At 39.2% G+C, this 19,656-nt stretch overlaps 1 protein-coding gene across 2 annotated transcripts in view; it reads left to right on the top strand.

The window, feature by feature from the left end:
* The window catches only part of ulk4 (unc-51 like kinase 4), a 117,424-nt gene that overhangs the window by 15,686 nt on the left and 82,082 nt on the right, over window positions 1-19,656 (top strand). For both annotated transcript variants that reach the window (XM_066684051.1, XM_066684050.1), the window contains exons 19-21: window positions 4,937-5,020; window positions 15,099-15,260; window positions 15,419-15,601. In XM_066684051.1, coding sequence (XP_066540148.1) covers window positions 4,937-5,020; window positions 15,099-15,260; window positions 15,419-15,601 — 429 coding nt within the window. The remainder of the gene's footprint in view (window positions 1-4,936; window positions 5,021-15,098; window positions 15,261-15,418; window positions 15,602-19,656) is intronic.

The raw sequence follows: 19,656 nt of genomic DNA, 5'->3' as shown, positions 1-19,656 counted from the left end.
TATTTATGTCCCTCCCCTAACTCTACTGTGTGCCTGGTTAAGGACATATACTGCACACACAGCACATAGTGCTATTGGCATTATTGGCTTGGAGGGCTAGGAGGCCTGGGGACTCAAGTGCCCTTGATTGGTTTTACTTAATGATTTTTCTCTGTTCTATCAAAGTTCCTGTTAAATTAAGGCAGCTGGTTTGAATATCAATAACCAAGGCCTCCATATGCTGAAATTCCCAGTTGTCTTCTAAAAGGTCCTGATGGTAAGTTCAGGGTGAGGCACAAGGGGGAGCACACCATTTCCCGTTCAAGAATCTAAGATAATAAGACAATACCAATGATGGTGTGTAATTATAGTAATTCTTAACATAAATGCAATTTAAGACAAAAGCAAAAAAGGCAAACACAAACGAAATCACAATAAGGTTATTATGGTAAGTTTACTAAATATCGCAATTATTACATACCTGCCTAATCACGGTTATTTAAGTTTATTTTGGTTCTTTAAACTGGCTGCATTCAAGTTCCACAGTTGATAGCTCTCTGAATTATATTTATGCTGCTACAAAACACATTTTTTTTAACCTTCACTTACATGTATTATGAATGCATATAATTCTGTTAAAATAAAAGTTTTGATTTTAACATGTTTAGAGGGAAGCATTAAGTAATATTTCTTAATTTATATGAGTTATATATATATGCCATCATTAGGAGCTACTAAACAATAGCTCATCTTTTACTGTTAATACAATCCCAGTTCAAAAAAAATTTGTGAAAGTTTGTAGAATACAATCAAAAGTGATTTGTGATTTGTTAATATTCATGACCTATTGTTTTTGAACAAATGGACAAAGAAAAGAATACCATAATACAAGTATATAATGGTGAAAACATGCTGTAAATCCTAAGAAATCTCCATGTATGGCAAGGCTGGAAGCATTTGTAGAATTTGCATGACCTACAAACCCCCAGAAAGCATTACAAGAGAAATCATTAGGTTGTTGTGATAAATGCTGCTAAAAATGCTTTCGGAGTATTTGAAAAGCCATTGTCACTTAACATAGAGCACTTCTGCATTAAGAAATTCAACTCTGTTATGCAAGGAGAAAGCCATATATCAACCCCATGCAGAAATACCTCAGTTCTCTGGGCAAGAACCCATTTCAGATGGTGGAAATGTACTGTGGTCAGATGACTCAATGTTTCAACTTGTTTTTGTGAAAAAAACAGACATCACATTCTGTGTGGCAAAAAAATGAAAACGTTAACACAAACTGTTACATCGATATGTGCAAAAGTCAACATCAGTCAGTATGCAGGCACATATGTGTGAATGTTCCATTTATGTGGAATTCACAAGTTAACAAAAAATGTTTTTATTATTAAGGGAGAAAATCCAAACCTACATGGCCCTGTGTGAAAGTGTTTGCCCCCCTGTTAAAATATAACTTAACTGTGGGTTATCACACCTGAGTTCAATTTCTCTAGCCACACCCAGGCCTGATTACCACCACACCTGTTCTCTATCAAGAAATCACTTAAATAGGACCTGCCTAAGAAAGCGAAGTAGACCAAAAGCTAAACGTCATGCCAAGGTCCAAAGAAATTCAGGAACAAATGAGAAAGAAAGTAATTGAGATCCATAAGTCTGGAAAAGGTTATAAAGCCGTCCCTAAAGTTTTGGGACTCCAGCGAACCACAGTGAGAGCCACTATCCACAAATGGCAAAACGTGGAACAGTGGTGAACCTTCCCAGTGGCCAGCCGACAATCGTCCAAGAGGTCACAAAAGACCCCACATCAACATTCAAAGAACTGCAGACCTCACTTGCCTCAGTTAAGTTCAGCGTTCATGACTCCACCATAAGAAAGAAACTGGACAAAAATGGCCTGCATGGCAGAGAAAACCACTGCTGGGCAAAAAGGACATTAAGGCTCATCTCAATTTTGCCAGAAAACATCTTGATACCCAATACTTTTGGGAAAATACTCTGTGGACTGACAAGACAAAAGTTGAACTTTTTGGAAGGTGTGTGTCCCATTACATTTGGTGTAAAAGTAACACCACATTTCAGATAAAGAACATCATACCTACAGTAAAATATGGTGATGGTCTGGGACTATTTTGCTGTTTTAGGACCTGGAAGACTTGCTGTGATAAATGGAACCATGAATTCCGCTGTCTGTCAAACGATCCTGCCGGAGAATATCCGGCCATCTGTTTGTGACCTCATGCTGAAATGAACTTGGGTTCTGCAGCGACGACAATGAGCCAAAACACACCAAGTCCACCTCTGAATGGCTGGAGAAAAACAAAGTGAAGATTTTGGAGTGGCCTAGTCAAAGTCCTGACGTGAATCCTGTTGAGATGCTGTGGCATGACCTTAAAAAGGCCGTTTATAACAACTCTGCAAAGATGAGTAGGCCAAAATTCCTCCACAGCGCAGTGAAAGCCTCATTGCAACTTACCGCAAACGTTTGATTGCAGTTGTTGCTGCTAAGGGTGGCCCAACCAGTAATTAGATTTAGGGGGAAGACACTTTTTCACACAGGGCCATGTAGGTTTGGATTTTTTTTCCCTTAATAATAAAAACCTTCATTTAAAAACTACATTTTGTGTTTACTTTTGCTGTCTTAGACTAATATTTAAATTAGTTTGATCTGAAACATTTAAGAGTGACAAACATGCAATAAATAAATAAATGAATAAAATAAAATAAGAAATCATGAAGGGGGCACACATATGCAGTTACAATACAAATAAATTTACAACTTTTTTTTGCAACTGTTACTTTCTGCAGTGAGTTGCTGTATAATTTGAATATATAGATTTATCATCTGAAGATTGTGAAATAGAATTAATTAAACAGAGTAGAAGTGCATTTTGGATTCTGTCAGCTGCCGGTTAGTCCAGCTAAACAGTCCACAGCAATGGGCCAATATCCATGAAAACACAAATTTCACATTTTTAAACAAAAGTATGAGGATATAAACTAGTCACGATCACATTATTACATAGTTCTATGCATTATAGTTTTTGTTGGTTATATACAAATACAAACTTGGTGCTCAATATTATCACTCATCTCAGCTTTATTATTTTCTGATTTATACACATAATGGCTCATTAAAAATGGCAAAGGCAGTGACTTGTTTATGCTCTAATCTGTGTCAATAAAGCAGCAATTCCTTCAGTGCGATATCTGTTTACACCTCAGTAGAGTCTTTCTTACTCACTACTCTCAAGTCTTTTCCACACAGGATAGCTGTCTCCCCCTGGGGGAGGTCTCTGGTAGCAGATGGGCTTCCACAGAAAACCTCTGCCTTCAGCTATGAATGGTTCATAAAGCCAAAATGCATTAATGGCACAAAGAATGGTGTTAATTAAACTTTATAATGTTAACATTTTAATAGAGCATTAACTTGCTCTATATGACATCTTTAAGTAAAGCACATAGCTATGCCGTCTTCATAGAAAATAAGTGACATTAAATGTATAAGCCACCTTTTCCCTACCAACCAATTTGAGAATTTTCTGCCCTGCTAGATATTCCTCAGTCTACTTTAAGTGCTACTATTGTGAAATGAAAGCATCTAGGATTAAGAAAAATCAGCCACGAAGGAATAGACCATGCAAACTTGCTGCCAAGTGCTGAAGCACATCATACATATAAATAAGCCATCTTCACTTGCATCATTTCCTACTCCAAATACAATTCCAATCTGTCCCTGGAATGAACATTAGCACAAGAACTGTGTATCCAGAGCATGCCTAATACCACCATGAGCAGTGCCAGGTGTCGACTGGAGAGGTGTAAAACACCCTGTCACCATACTCTAATGAGTAGTTTGTTGGAGTAAAGATGATAATGGTTTGAGGCCATTTCAGGATGTGGGCAAGGTCCCTTAGTTCCTGTGAAGCATGCAACGGCCTTTTAGACATGCCAACTTTGTGGGAACCATTTGAGGAATGCTCATCCAGCATGACTGTGCTCATAAATACCTACAAAGGCATGATTTGACTAAGACCCATGGGATAAACGGGAATGTTTTTAACAAGCCAGGCCTACTCATGCAATATCAGTGCTTGGTCTCATAAATGTTCTTTTGACAAACAAACTTTAATAGCCTACGAACACACTTTTAATAAGGTTTTGAAAAGCTTTGCTAGAGTAGTCAAGAATGTTGCAGAGGCCAAGAGAGGGAACTTCATATGAAATACACAAGGGTTTCGAACATGTTCAACATGTTCACATAGCTTAGTGGTCAGGTATGAGCGGCACGGTGGCCCAGCAGGTTGAGTCGCAGTCACATAGCTCCAGAGACCTGGAGGTTGTGGGTTTGGTGTGTTCTCCCCATGTCCGTGTGGGTTTCCTCTGGGTGCTCTGGTTTCCTCCCAAAAACACATGTTGGTAGGTGGATTGGCGATTCAAAAGTGTCCGTAGGTGTGAGTGTGTGTGTCGCCCTGTGAAGGACTGGCGCCCCCTCCAGGGTGTGTTCCTGCCTTGCGCACAATGATTCCAGGTAGGCTCCAGACCCACTGCGACCCTGAACTGGATAAATGGTTACAGACAATGAATCAACAAATGTATACCTAATATAACAGTTGCAGGACCATTAGATGGTCACAGGTTCCCAAATCAACTTGTCTTTGATGATTTCGACCGAATGTAAATGTGTTTTTGATTCTGATTTGCATGCAGTGATTTATTGATACTTTTTTATTTCCAATTGACATGCTTAATAACACTGGTGCCGCTTTCTTTTACCTGTATATCGGACTTTAAATGTGAACTTGTTCATTTATTTTGCCCATTTATGATAGCTATTCTACACTCTGTTTAATTGTTCCCCTAACGAAATGAGTAGTTCTTCTCACCCTGTTAAGCTCACACTCTCACTTTCTCTCTCTCTCTCTCTCTCTCTCTCTCTCCCCTGTAGGAGGAGAAGAAAGAGCACCCAGGAGGATTGTGGGTCGTTCCTTCTGCCGCCTACACCGTGTTAATGAGGTGCCTTCGGGAAGGGGTAAGACTGCTGTGGCGTCCTCAACATGGGGTGTGTGTGTGCGCGTGTGTGTTTAGGGGGCTGGGGGGGGCGGGGGATCTGCGTGATAATGAACCCTCTGCAGCCCCTACAGGCATTGTTTGCTAGCCGCAAGTCAAGGGCGCATGGCAGACTCAGTCGTCAGTCAGCCCTGTCATACACACACACACACGCGCACACAACACACCTGCAGCAGAATTTTGCAGTAACGTTTCTTAGTCTAACCACAGCAGTAGTTAACACAGCTTGCGCTGTTTAAGGGTGGAACCTATTGTAGTCTGGCTGTAGCAAAGCAGCTATATTTCTGCTGCTCTTCTGCCCTGCCTGCACCCACACCATATAACAGAGCTTGCTGCAGTGATTCTCCCTCTCCCTCTCTGTCTCACACCCTACCTCCTCGCCTCCCTTCAGACGCTTTGCTCTCGCTCTCTCTCTCGCTCTCTGTATACGTGTGTGTGTGTATATAATAAAAATAATAATAATAATAACATTAACATTATGGCCATCACCGTTTGCCCCGTCAAAGTCCCTAAGATCCGTATGCTTAACTATTTTCCTGACTGTTTACTTGCTTCCCAATATAAACCCCTTGAGAGATGCCACTGCTATGAGACTTTCATGGTTGTTCATGTCACCTGTCCATGTTTTACACTTATTGTTGATGTTGTACACTTATTTTTGATTAATGTCGTCATATAATCTCTGCAGTCAAAATGAAATTGTAAAATAGTACAGGGGTTGGACAATGAAACTGAAACACCTGGTTTTAGACCACAATAATTTATTAGTATGGTGTAGGGCCTCCTTTTGCGGCCAATACAGCGTCAATTCGTCTTGGGAATGACATATACAAGTCCTGCACAGTGGTCAGAGGGATTGTAAGCCATTTTTCTTGCAGGATAGTGGCCAGGTCACTACATGATGCTGGTGGAGGAAAACGTTTCCTGACTCGCTCCTCCAAAACACCCCAAAGTGTCTCAAAAATATTTAGATCTGGTGACTGTGCAGGCCATGGGAGATGTTCAACTTCACTTTCATGTTCATCAAACCAATCTTTCACCAGTCTTGCTGTGTGTATTGGTGCATTGTCGTCCTGATACACGGCACCGCCTTCAGGATACAATGTTTGAACCATTGGATGCACATGGTCCTCCAGAATGGTTCAGTAGTCCTTGGCAGTGACGTGCCCATCTAGCACAAGTATTGGGCCAAGGGAATGCCATGATATGGCAGCCCAAACCATCACTGATCCACCCCCATGCTTCACTCTGGGCATGCAACAGTCTGGGTGGTACGCTTCTTTGGGGCTTCTCCACACCGTAACTCTCTCGGATGTGAGGAAAACAGTAAAGGTGGACAATACATGTTTCACATTGTCCACAGCCCAAGCCCAAGATTTGCGTTCCTTGCACCATTGAAACGGACGTTTGGCATTGGCATGAATGACCAAAGGTGTGGCTATAGCAGCCCGGCCGTGACAGCTTCCTTTTGCGTCCACAGTTAATCCTGTTGGATGTGTTTCGTCCTTCTTGTTGGTGTGCTGATATTACCCTGGATACCGTGGCTCTTGATACGTCACAAAGACTTGCTGTCTTGGTCACAGATGCGCCAGCAAGACGTGCACCAACAATTTGTCCTCTTTTGAACTTTGGTATGTCACCCATAATGTTGTGTGCATTGCAATATTTTGAGCAAAACTGCTCTTACCCTCTGCTAACTGAACATTCACACTCTGCTCTTACTGGTGCAATGTGCAATTAATGAAGATTTGCCACCAAGCTGGTCCAATTTAGCCATGAAACTTCCCACACTAAAATGACAGGTGTTTCAGTTTCATTGTCCAATCCCTGTATGTGTGCATATGTTTGAATAACATTACTATGTGACAAACTCTTTATATCTTAACTGACTCACTGTAAGGGCAGGTAAGGAAGTGTAAGCCTCCAAATCTGGAGAATCAGGAAAAAAAAAAAAAAAAAACAGAAAAAGTTCTGCTGTCCGAAATGTTATTTTAAAATGTCCTTTATGGCAGTTTAGACAAACTGGAACTGTGAGGTCTTGAAGACCAAAAACACCTAAATCAAATTTTATGCTTGATTACAAACACCTGCATAAAAGTTTTAGCTGGCACAGGAGTGATGTTGTTGCAGGCACAAACATTATCTGCAAGGAAGAGTTATCACATGAAATTACAACCTCTTCATAAAATAATGATATCTGAAGCATACAACTTTTGGAATTGCTCAATGGGTAGATTGTAAATGGCCCAGAAATATGACAGAGTGGTTAAAAATCCTAAAAAAGAAATCTGCTAGCTGGTTATAAAAGGGGTTTGCAAGTTCTCTGAGGGAATATTCTGTTGTTAAGGTGCTGGTTTTGAGAGGAAACAGGATGGAAACCAACTTACTGAAACACAATGAAACATTTTAGAAAGAGCTGGAATGGTGGAGACCTTTATTCTTCTCAGTTGACAAATTTTTTGTCATTTGATTGATGGGCTCCAGCACTGCCTCAACAGCTGCCAATTTCTAACGGGTAGACTGCCAATAATTGGCAAAAGTTGTGCCCTCTAGCTCTTTTTGAAAATGCCCAAATTTAGTTCTCTTCTCTGTCTTGCTTGTGCTGTAGTTTGAAGCATTGCTTTGGGCCCATAGCATAATCAGAATTACGTTCTCATTACAGTGTTTGACATGGTGGGGAAGACTTGACCTGATGAAACAGTCATAGAAAACCTTAAAACCAGCTTATTTCACACTTGGTTCCACTGAGGAACAGTGCTTATGTGCAGAACCAGTGACTCCAGGCAAGACGAAATATGTTCTCTTCTAGTTTTCTCAACTTGAATTGTTGCACAGCTCCGGGCTTTTGCATATGGCTCTTCAAATGCTTTATTTGGCACATTATTTTTAGTATTACCTCTCTTGCTTGGCGTCAGTGTGCGTGCGAGAGGCGCAAGGGAGGCGCCCTGCTTAATGAGGAGATTTGTTGGCAGCGTATCCAGCACACTGTAATGAGAACACAAGCCATGGAGTGCACTGGCAGGACACATACCTCTGTGCCCTGCACCCTAACACCTTGACTAACAACTGCTTCTGCTCTTAGAGGAGAAACAGAGAGCACACGTCCATTCTAAGACACACAGCTGATAAGCAAGTCTGGCTTGCTGCATTAATAGGTTAAATAAGCAGTGAGTGAAGCGCCTTTCTACCCTCTCCCTCTCTCTTGCTTGCTCACTCTCACCCCCTCCCCCCTTTTCTCTCACCCTCCCCTCACTCCCTCCCGTTTAACTTGCCAAACATACTGTTGAATAACTGCACACAGTGATGTTCTGAAGCTGTGAAAACACACTGTGCAACCTTTTTTTGTATAGTCACTGTCAACTTATGTATACTCAAATTATCATGAAAAGCAAATGATGTAGGTCACTATAAATAATCTGCTTTCTTTTTTGATCTCTCATATGAGACAATAAACAAATTTTTGTAATAACTAAAGTAAGTTTACATGTGAAAGAAAACGTGTGCACATCCTCCTAGTCTAAAGCACAGGTGTGTAGAAGACAAAAGGTCGCAACAGTAATAAAATAAGGGACAGTGTTTGTAAAACAATGTGCGAGCATTCATTTAGTCTTATATATTTTGTAATTTTTTTTTTTTATGTTCTGGGGTGTGTGTGCATGCATGCACATATGTGTATAGACAGTGTTTTATGTGTGTTAGTCTGCTGTACAAATTGTAATAGAAGGTGATATATAGTTAGAAGAAAGGTTATGTTAGGAACCCCCTGAGTGGGGATCGAACCATGTGTCGAGAAACTGACTTATTATGTGCATTTTGCTGAGACAACTAAATGTAGAACAATAACAAATGTATTGGAATATATTGTCTTAATGAAAACAATGAGTTAATATGTCTAACTTGGCACTAAAATCGTCTAGAGGGCAGCACACTATTTGATTTTTCATTAGCTGTGTTGGTAATCTATTTTTTGTGTAAATATGCTAACAGAATGAATGTTTTTACTTAAATGTTCACTCTTATGTATGGTTCTGGTTAACTAGATGTTTGTGTGAAAGTGTACAAACTTTGAAAAATCGTATTAGTGACTATATCATGTAGGTGTAAGCAGTGTTTTAGTTTAGTATTCATGCAAACATAGCTAAGATTTAATCTGTCAATTTTTCTGTCTTGTGCTTGTAAATTAGGAGCTGTATGCAGTGAATAAGAAAACACTAACTTATTAATTCCTTTTATTTATTTATTTTTTAAATACCTTAAGTTTCGTGATTTTCATGGGGCTGTTTGTGTTGTGCCATTTATGGTTTAACAGAATTTTTTTTAATTGTTTTAGTAATATATGATCATCTTTGCAATTAGGGTTGGACGATATGGCCAAAATTTATATCACAAAATATTTCTTAATTTTGGTTGATACAATATAATTCCAATATCGATAGGAACAGTATAAAATCTACAAAAAAATTTCTAAGATCAAACAAGAAACATGACATCATCAAACATGACATGAATGCTTTTAACAAAATTTTAAATTGAGATTGTTGATCTAACGTGAGTGCTTTGTAATGAAAGACAGTCAGTGACAGATGTTGTAAATAATGTATTTTAGAATCTTGAAAATGTTCTTAAAAAAATCATTGTTATTTAAGCATTTTATATTGAGATATATGGGTGGCGCAGCAGGTACTGTCGCAGTCACACAGCTCCAGGTTGTGGGTTCGATTCCCGCTCCGGGTGACTGTCTGTGAGGAGTTGGTGTGTTCTCCCCGTGTCTGCATGGGTTTCCTCCGGGTGCTCCGGTTTCCTCCCACAGTCCAAAAACACACATTGGTAGGTGGATTGGTGACTCAAAAGTGTCTGTAGGTGTGAGTGAATGTGTATCTGTGTGTCTGTGTTGCCCTGTGAAGGACTGGTGCCCCCTCCAGGGTGTATTCCTGCCTTGCGCCCAATGATTCCAGGTAGGCTCTGGACCCACCGCGACCCTGAACTGGATAAGCGCTTACAGATAGTGAATGAATGAATATTGAGATATATATATTGGTAATGAATTATTGTCCAGCCCTAATTGCAACTCAATTTTATGCAAATATTATGCAGCCCCATGTAATTAATACCAGTGCAATATTCATAATGACGAAGAATACAGTTCAGTTTTGTCCCTTATATGGTATTATAGTCATTATTAGCTCATATGTTTATTAAGATATACCCTTGAAACTGCAATGTATAGCAATACAGTTCCTATGTGATTATTGATCATGTAGCATTGGTGTGTGTGTAGTGTGCCTACTTTTGTGCATATAAGGGAACAAATGTGCTATGAGGCTGATGTAGGCAGTAATTATAATGCCTGAGAGTCTTGACCTGTTAGGGAACCTCTGCTGATTCAGAGCTGAACTAGCTCAGGAAATAAGACATCAAGGTCTGAGAGTGAGAGAAAGAAGAAATGCAAGAGAAGGACATTAGAAGTGTGTGATGGTGGGGGGGGGGTCATACTAATACGTACACTGAGTAAGAGTGAGAGTGTGTTCAAGTGCTCAAGTACTCCTTGTGATGGAGGGAAGGGAAAAAAATATCAGCTCAATTCAGAGTGAGAATGCTCTTAATTCAGAGTGAGGGGGAGAGATGTGTGCAGACTGTATTCCAGGTCAGGCTGCAGCTGGAGGAGGTGTGTGTGTGTATGTGTTTGTTTGTGTTTGTAGCAAGGATGATGAAAGGTCTATATGCACTCATCCCTTAAGTGGCGTGTATTAGAGCCCTAGGCTGAAACTGGGCATCACAGTATTCCTCCATTAAATATTTATAACACACTCTCACACAGACACTGTGAATATTCCATCATCCTCTATCACTGCTTCGCCTTAATTCACATCCCTATGCCTCATTGATCCCCGTATGACTTTATATAATTATAAGTCCTGGGCTGTGGTGTAGCGCACTGTATCTGTGCACTCATCTACCGCAGCCTGTACCATCTCACTCTGTGCAGTGAGCCTCTTCCTCACATGTTTAGCGAAGAGACCCTGCTAAATCAGTCATGAGCCTGCCATGCAATATACATAGCTTTAGGGCTTTTGATTCGGGAACAGAGACACTTCTGATTGCTAGAGCTACGCTTACTGAATTACTACAGTCTGTAGTTCATAGTGTTGTACACTCATTTCATTCACTTCATATATCTAGCTCAAATGTCTGTATCAAACACAGCTTAAAATAGTGAATCCAATCCTTTCAGCCTCTACAATTCCTGACATTTCTTTTTTCAAAACAATACAGTCAAAATTAACATATGCTAGTCCATGTCTCTGACAGACTATTGAGCATGATGTTGTGAAGCCACATTAGTGCTAATGAAAGTGTGTTTGGCTGTGTGATAGGTTGTGAGGGATGATTAATGGGGTTGAGAGAGAGAAGGGCAGATGAAACAGTGTAATGAAAGCCCTGGCTGGCAGGACTGATTTACATAGTTCTTTATTCAGGGCCAGGTGTGCTGCTTCTTCAAATGGACACAATTATAGCCTCTCTACAACCCCCTTCCTTTCCCTCCCTACCTAGACCCAACACCCAGCACACACACACACACACATAAACATCCTACAGAAAAACCCATAATAGCAGGTTTACAGGCTCTGAGTATTCTCATACACGCACAACAAACAAACTGGTATGAGAGGTAGAGAGGTCTCAAATGGCTCTAATTAGCTACTGCCGTATCTCCTCTTAGCCAAACAATTTGCCTAATCTTCTTAATGAAGAATTAACCCACTCCCTCTCATTTTATGCATTAATTATGTATTGTATACAAATAAGTTCCTGAAAAGTCAAAACTTTCATTGGCGTTGAAGGAGTGTAAGTAATTAATTGTCATTGCATTTGAGTATCTCAACACACCAGTTGAAATTGTACAGTTTGGTGCAAATATCAGAGACCACCTTTCTTTTTTACTTTTTTTTTCTTCTTTTTTTCTTCTAGACAAAATAGACATTTTTGAGATATTTTTAAGTGATTAGATTTGACACAAGCCAGTGGAAAGTTGAAGGTAAGAACTTCCAAGCTTGTTTATTTGTTTCCAAACGTGTAATGACAAATTTATTAAAAGAGAATTGGGCTCTTAAACAAAACTGTTACTGGCACATAAATAGTACTGAAGAGCAGTACTTATAAGTCCATCCTTCTACTGTGAGAAGAAAACTCAACACGTGTGAAAGAATTTGTAGTTGTGAAAAAAGTTATTACTGAGAAACTGAGGTAATGACAAACAAGAAGATATTTTGCAAATCAAGCGAATCATCTATTGGGCTTCAAAGAACAATCAACAGATCATCCCAGAGCCATAGCTCAACATCCCTAATGTTTGAGAATGCTGGGGTTGTGAGAAGCAGAAATGCTGTGAAATCAAAGACTGAACTTTTGTGATGTGGAAAAATATCCCTAAAGGCACGTATTCAGAAAAAACAAAAGATGTAACAGAGGCAAAGAGAAAGCACACAAACACTGAAAATAATCTGTAGTGTTGAACTGTTTGGGATTCTTTTTAATTTCCTAAATTATTCTATACTTATATAATTATTGTCCAAATGAAACTAAAAGGTACAATGGCTCTTTGTATAATTTATTGTATCTTTATTTGGCCTGATTTGTATTTGATCACTAACTGCAGAGTGGCAGCGCACACAAATGCTGATTCTGCAAATGTGAATTTGGGGGGGAAATACATAATTCTGGTAAAGTTTGGCTTGAACATGGCCTCAGGCTACTGTGGAGCTGGAGAGTTGAGAAGTGCTGTGTGTGTGTATGTGTGAGAAAGAAAGCGTGTGAGAGTGAGAGAGTGAGAGAAGTTGTTCTCTGGGGAATAGCTGTCCTCACCTTTTCTCACTTACCGTGTACCATGTAACCCCAAACTCTGACACTGTGTGGGTTTGGATGTTGAGTCACATGGGACATATTGTATAAATAAACATATAGGCTGCTCTTTGCAAATGTATGGTATGAATGCTATGCTTTATTGTGTGCATCATATGGTACTCTTCTGGGTGTCTACTCTGTGTAGCAAGCCAATCATACTATCAGGGTGTTGTTTGTGGTTGAATAATTACACTTCATGCCCTAATGAATGACCAAAGGGGAACTAATTCTGTACCAGCACTTCTATCAAGAGATGATGGCCTACAGGCAAGATCATTTACAGGGCTCTGTATCAGTACACTAAGCTGAGTGCTGAGATGAGTATCTGTGGGTTGTTGGCTGTAAATGCACACTCTCAGCTGGTCTGGTCAGGTCAGGCTGTAGAACTACTTATTACACCAGTGAGAAGATCCTTAAAGCAGCTCATACAGGCCACAGTGGGAAGGCACTTACAGAGGCTATGAGAAATGCCCAGACCTGCCTCAATTGAGAATATATTTTGTTTTGGAGGAACCTCAGGTTGTAGAGTGCAGTGTTATTTTCTCCAGGTTCCATTTTTTTTTTTTTTTTGTGAAAAGGCTGCTGTACTGAGGAAAAAAATGCCTGCTCCACATCCCTTCTCCTGACTTGCCCTCCAGCAGGCTGTCAATCATTTTCCCTGTCCTCCTCCTCAGCTTCTGGTCCAAACCACCACCCTGAACTCTCCACAGAGCCACAGAGAAGACCAGCGCTTAGCCAGTGACTCCTGATGAAGTGTTCTTTGACTTGAACACATTAGTATTGCATTCGTGTGCTGCACTATACATATGTGCCTTTGAGATGCAGTGCGTCTGTTGGGGCAGTTTTTTCATGAGCTGTGCTGAACCTGTTCTTACCGTAGAGAGAAGGGTTGCTAGTGTTATTGCAGTGAAAACATGGCTATTGCATCGGAACTGCACACAGAATGACTCTAAGATATGCCTTACCTTGCCTTTTGGTATTTTCCTGATTTTTTCTGCTCTTGCTGCTTGTTGAATGCTGTTAAATGTTTAATTTTTACTTGTTCTAGCCATGGAGAGATATGCTCAAGGACAAGAGGCCTAGAGACAAAAATACCCAAATGAGTTTCTGTGTGTTGGCCTTCACTGTGCTTAGAAAATGTTGTTTGTGGCATGGAAACTCAGGAATTTATTCATTGAGAACTGCTGCCTGTTGAGAGAGTATATTCCCATGATGTAATTCCATGAAATCAGGAAAACATTGTATCTCCTGCTTTTATATTTCCATATTACAATAGACAGTTATGAAATCCTACTAATTTGAATGTAATACCTTCCATTCAGGTTAATTTTGAAATATGTTTGAAAAAACTGTGCCTATTGAAAGTGATACAGAATATGTTTTGTTATAGCAACAATCAGTACCCTTAATCATAACACTGTAGAATTAGTTTGGCAGTGTTTTAAAATTATGTGTAGGCCTATGGCAGTCGGTGATGCACTGAAGTGAAAATGAAACAAAACTGAAGTCTAAAAGATTCAGGTGATAAACCAAATACTAGACAAAGTTTAAAATGCTGTTAATGGTACATTTTTGTGATTAACAGTTTGGCTTTTTGTTTTTTGCATAATTACTGCAAAAAACGATTGAGCCAATCTTTTGCTGAGCATTTCTTGCTGTTAGTAGGAAACTAACAATAGAAATGGTTCAAGCTCAAATAAACAAACATGCATTTTAGCCCACTACTGGCACAAAGTTAGAACTTTTTTGTAAGACTTATGACTCATCTTAATAAGTGATTTCTGCTTTGGTTTATTTACATATATTTGTCTCAGCCTACATGATGAAGCCACACCCAGTTCACCTTTTGTTTCTTGCAACCTGGAAAATAATTAGCTTAAATAATAGTGATCAACTGAAATAATTCAGATCAGGAATTTAAGTGATAATTGCTAAAGCTGAAATGTTAATCTTTGAAAAATATGTAATTGAAATCTAATATAAGAGACCTTTCAGATAATAGTAAATTTGTTCCTCTTAGACTTTCTAGGCATTACACACTGATTATGTTGTCAGATGACACTTTTCAGACTATACACAACATGTTAGGTGTTGTTAAAAGTAAAAATATCATTGTAAGTCTGGACCTCTCTCTGCAGGAGGAGTTGGTTGTGAACCACATGGCAGCAAAGATCATAGAGAATGTGTGCAGCAGACAGTGTCAGTGTGCTCAGGGCTTCATCACAGCAGAGGTGGGACCTGTTCTGTGGTACCTGTTCACACACTCTACTGTGGATGCGCTGAGGGTCAGCGCTATGTCAGTAAGTAACACATTCCAGTACCTCTCATATCATACCAATGAGTGACTTCAGGGAGCGCTCAAAATGGAGATTCTCAGGTTATTGTTTGAAAAACATCATTGCCCAGGTTGATTTTTTAAATTTCAAAGTTGAGTTTTTATGTTTTCTTCATATTTTAGGCTCTGTGTAGAATAACTCGTCACTCAGCGGGAGCATTTCAGAGTGTCATTGACAAGGTGGGATTGCCCAGCATCCTTAGTTGTTTGGTGTCAGGCATCAGCCGTGTGCAGCAGCATATGCTCACCATGTTTGCAGCCATGCTGGCCTCTGGTGCTCACTTGAACAGACTGATAAATGACAAGGTATATGCACTAACACACGCAAATATACATAGACACACACAAATTGTATTGTTATCTTTAACTGACGTTTTCCTAGACTTCTGCTTTTCTGCCTGCATTTGACTTGATTTTACTCTAAAAACCAAAAAGCAATATCACACTGCTGCCCACTATATGGATGAGAGGAGTTTGATTTCCTGCCCTGATATGCCCACGTCTCTATACAGAAAAAAAAATACTCCTAAAACTATATTTGCCTACCTCTGAAACATGACTAATCTGTAAGCTGCTCATGATACGAGGATCTAAGAATTGCTATAGCTGTAACAGAGATTGCTACAGAGGCATAACTACTGTTACTTGCAGTGAACCTGCGAAGTTATTAGAATCCATCCATTATCTGTAACCGCTTATCCAATTTAGGGTCGCAGGGGGTCCAGAGCCTACCTGGAATCACCGGGCGCAAGGCGGGAATACACCCTGGAGGGGACGCCAGTCCTTCACAGGGCAACACAGACACACACACATTCACTCACACACTCACACCTACGGACACTTTCGAGTCGCCAATCCACCTGCAACGTGTGTTTTTGGACTGTGGGAGGAAACCGGAGCACCCGGAGGAAACCCACGCGGACACGGGGAGAACACACCAACTCCTCACAGACAGTCACCCGGAGCGGGAATCGAACCCACAACCTCCAGGCCCCTGGAGCTGTGTGACTGCGACACTACCTGCTGCGCCACCGTGCCGCCCCGAAGTTATTAGAATGTAATATAAAAATAAAAAGTGAAGAGTAAGCTTTGAATAAGATATATGGCAAATAGTCTCTACTGCAAATAAAAGATAGAATTTTCATAACTGAAAATGAAATATAAGATAATTTGAACTCAGTTTCACATGATGATTTTTTTATTAACAATTTTAGTTATTGTACAGTTGAAATGTTAACATATTTTGAAATATTCATAAATATGTAGATCGGCAAAATTATGCACATTAATGTGTAATGTGAGAATTTTTCCAGTGTTCATGTTTATTGACTTTTTGACTTTGGAATGTTTCAAATGTGTGTTCTCCCCGTGTCCGGTTTCCTCCCACGGTCCAAAAAAACACACGTTGGTAGGTGGATTGACGACTCAAAAGTGTCCGTAGGTGTGAGTGAATGTGTGTGTGTGTGTGTGTGTTTGTGTTGCCCTGTGAAGGACTGGCGCCCCCTCCAGGGTGTATTCCTGCCTTGCGCCCAATGATTCTAGGTAGGCTCTGGACCCACCGCGACCCTGAACTGGATAAGCGGCTACAGATAATGAATGAATGAATGAATGAATGAATGTTTCAAATGTAATGTTTATTTAGCTATGTAATGCTAGTTTGGATAGTATTGAAGACATTTTAAAAATGTGTTATGGACCAACGTTTATTTGCCATTTAATAAATTACTGCTATATTTTCATTAGTCGTTCTATCACTCAGTTTCACTGTAGAGCTGTGTTTCTGAATATTTAGAACATTTTAAAGGATATTTTTCCCAGATTAGTACAGTTCTCTGTGGTCTTGGGAAGACAACCTTTAAAGAGTTTAAAAATAGAGAACACATTTAACCCTGTTATTTATTGCTGTTCGAAAAAAGCTAATGTTTAATCGCCATTGCTGTCATGGGCTGTCTTGTCATAAGGGGAGGGGTTGGGGGTGTTGCTTTGTGCACTGGTAGAAAGAATCTTTATTCTAAAGGAACATAACCAGCCAAGAATGTCAATACACAGGAATTTATATTGCAGAAACATTAAAGAAGCATACATTTTACTTTAGGATCTGTAGTACCCCAAACTCCTTTGAAGAATGAGATAAAAAGCCGATTTGTGCTTGCAAATATGTTATGTTCTTTCTGTGCATAAGACCTACATGAAACTGGGTCACAACAAAACAACTTGCAATCCCAATTTATGTAGTTTTTAACCACAAAGTTGGACTGACACATGACGTGAGCAACAGTTTAGTGGACAAAGAACATATGTGTAGTTTGTGCTATGTGAACATGCATGTAGTTTTTAGTTCTTTTTATTAGCTTAATGGTGGTGATTTGTAGATTAATGCATATTCATATATGAAGATTTTAATTTCAATGACAGATTTTTGTTACGGTTTGAATGTTGACTCCTGGTTAGCTAAATGCCCAGCTTACTCTGCTGAGTATCAGCAAAGATCAACTTTGTATGTATTGTGTGGTAACAATGTCATTTGTAGTTATTTGTAGCTGAATCGTATTTGTGTTTTTTATTCTTATTCTGCTTTCTGTTTCTGTTATCTAACAACAAACACAAGACATTCTGTAAAAGACTGATGTCAAGTGTGATGTAATGATTTCTTACAAATGGAAGATTCTTAATCATTAGCTTCAAATTTAATTTGGAATATTTTTAAATAAATTACCATTCATAAATGGTGCAGTAGATGTGTTGTGGTTTTTTACATGTAGTGAGACTAAATAAAAAGTAGACAAAGTGAAAGCTAACTCTGGCCTTGTGTTAGTGTAATCCTGGATTAAAATTTATTTATGCCACTATTTGGCCATAAAGCTCATTGAAAAATTGTTTGTAAATAAAACCATTAAAACCCTGGTGGGGTTAATTTATAGTGGTTTCATCCTGCCAGTGCCCTTAATCATGTGAAAAGACAACTGAAAATCAGGATTTGCTCACAAAGTACTGATAAGCTCCTTTCTGAAGTGAGGACAGGATACTGCCCCTTATGTCCACAGAGAGCCTGTTAAAAGCAACTGCTATAATTGGTGAGGTGTGACATTGTATACATTGTATTGTATTCAGATATCAAGAGGTCTTGTCTCATGTTATATGATCTAAAGATAGAGAAATATTATGATGCTTGAAGTTTGAATTCAATAATTCTATAAAATTAACTGATTGCTGTTTATCATAACACTCTATTGTTCCATGAGAATGGTAAGGCAAGGTGGTCCATTTACAAATGTCCTAACTTATACATTACTTTACTGAAATGGCTCATAATGCATAAAGGATTTTATTTTTATATTTTAGTAGCATGATGAGCAGTAATATATTTTTCTCAACATAGGATCTTAATGATAACAGCCCTCTGTGTCACAATCTACAATGATTTATTTAAAATAAGCAAACACACACACACACACACACATATATATATTTCCCATTGGTCTTCTGTGAGCCACCCTCTCCTCACCTCCTCTGACAGTTAATTGGCCATTAGTGCTGACACTGCTGCTGTTTGGCCGGCTTGGGAGATGAATACCGTTCACTACAGCAAGATGCAGATATGAATGAACTAAAAGATCTCTGTTCTTCATGTAGTTTGTCTTCATGTAGTCACCCCCCCCCCCCAGTGTCTGCAGTAGGTCAGAAAAATGGTGTAGCAGACTTCAATTTTATTGATGGAGACTTGCACTGTTTTTTCCACTTCATGTGATGATGTGTAATACAGGGACATATCTAAAGCTGCTCCACAAATGATCTAGTATTGAATTATAAAATATGTGGAATGAAATTGGAATAAGTCATTTTTCCAGCATTATACTTATGTTGAATGAGTGTCTGTGGTTATTTATTATTTATTTATAAATGGCATTAATCACATTGCTTATATCTGCTACTTCAATAGCTTAAAAACTGAAGATTTCAGGAATGAAACCTAATGCATTTATGAAACAGTCCTGTTTAATTTCTTATCTGAAGAAGTAATCAATTGCAAAATGGCTTGTAAAAATTGATTTAATGCTACCATATACTGCCTTCAAGGGCTGTCCATGATTACCAATGGTAATTTTATTTGACTTGCATTCATTTGCATGTAAATTTCCAATTTCACTCTTATTTATTTATTTTTTTTAAAGAAAAACATGTATTTTGAGCCCATGAAACTTACGGCATCACTTCTGCACCAATTATAAACTGCTATAGATTTCTATCCCTAATTCCCCTGACAAATAGAAGTCCAGAGCACCACGTGTTTATTCATGCATTGTCTCGCATAGAATTTAAATTTCAATGAAGCACTGGGCAACACAGCTAATTGGGTGAGG

Source organism: Hoplias malabaricus, chromosome 10 (genome assembly GCF_029633855.1).
Source record: "Hoplias malabaricus isolate fHopMal1 chromosome 10, fHopMal1.hap1, whole genome shotgun sequence".
In the NCBI taxonomy this organism is placed as follows: Eukaryota; Metazoa; Chordata; class Actinopteri; order Characiformes; family Erythrinidae; genus Hoplias; species Hoplias malabaricus.
This window is presented reverse-complemented; position numbering and strand designations above follow the sequence as displayed.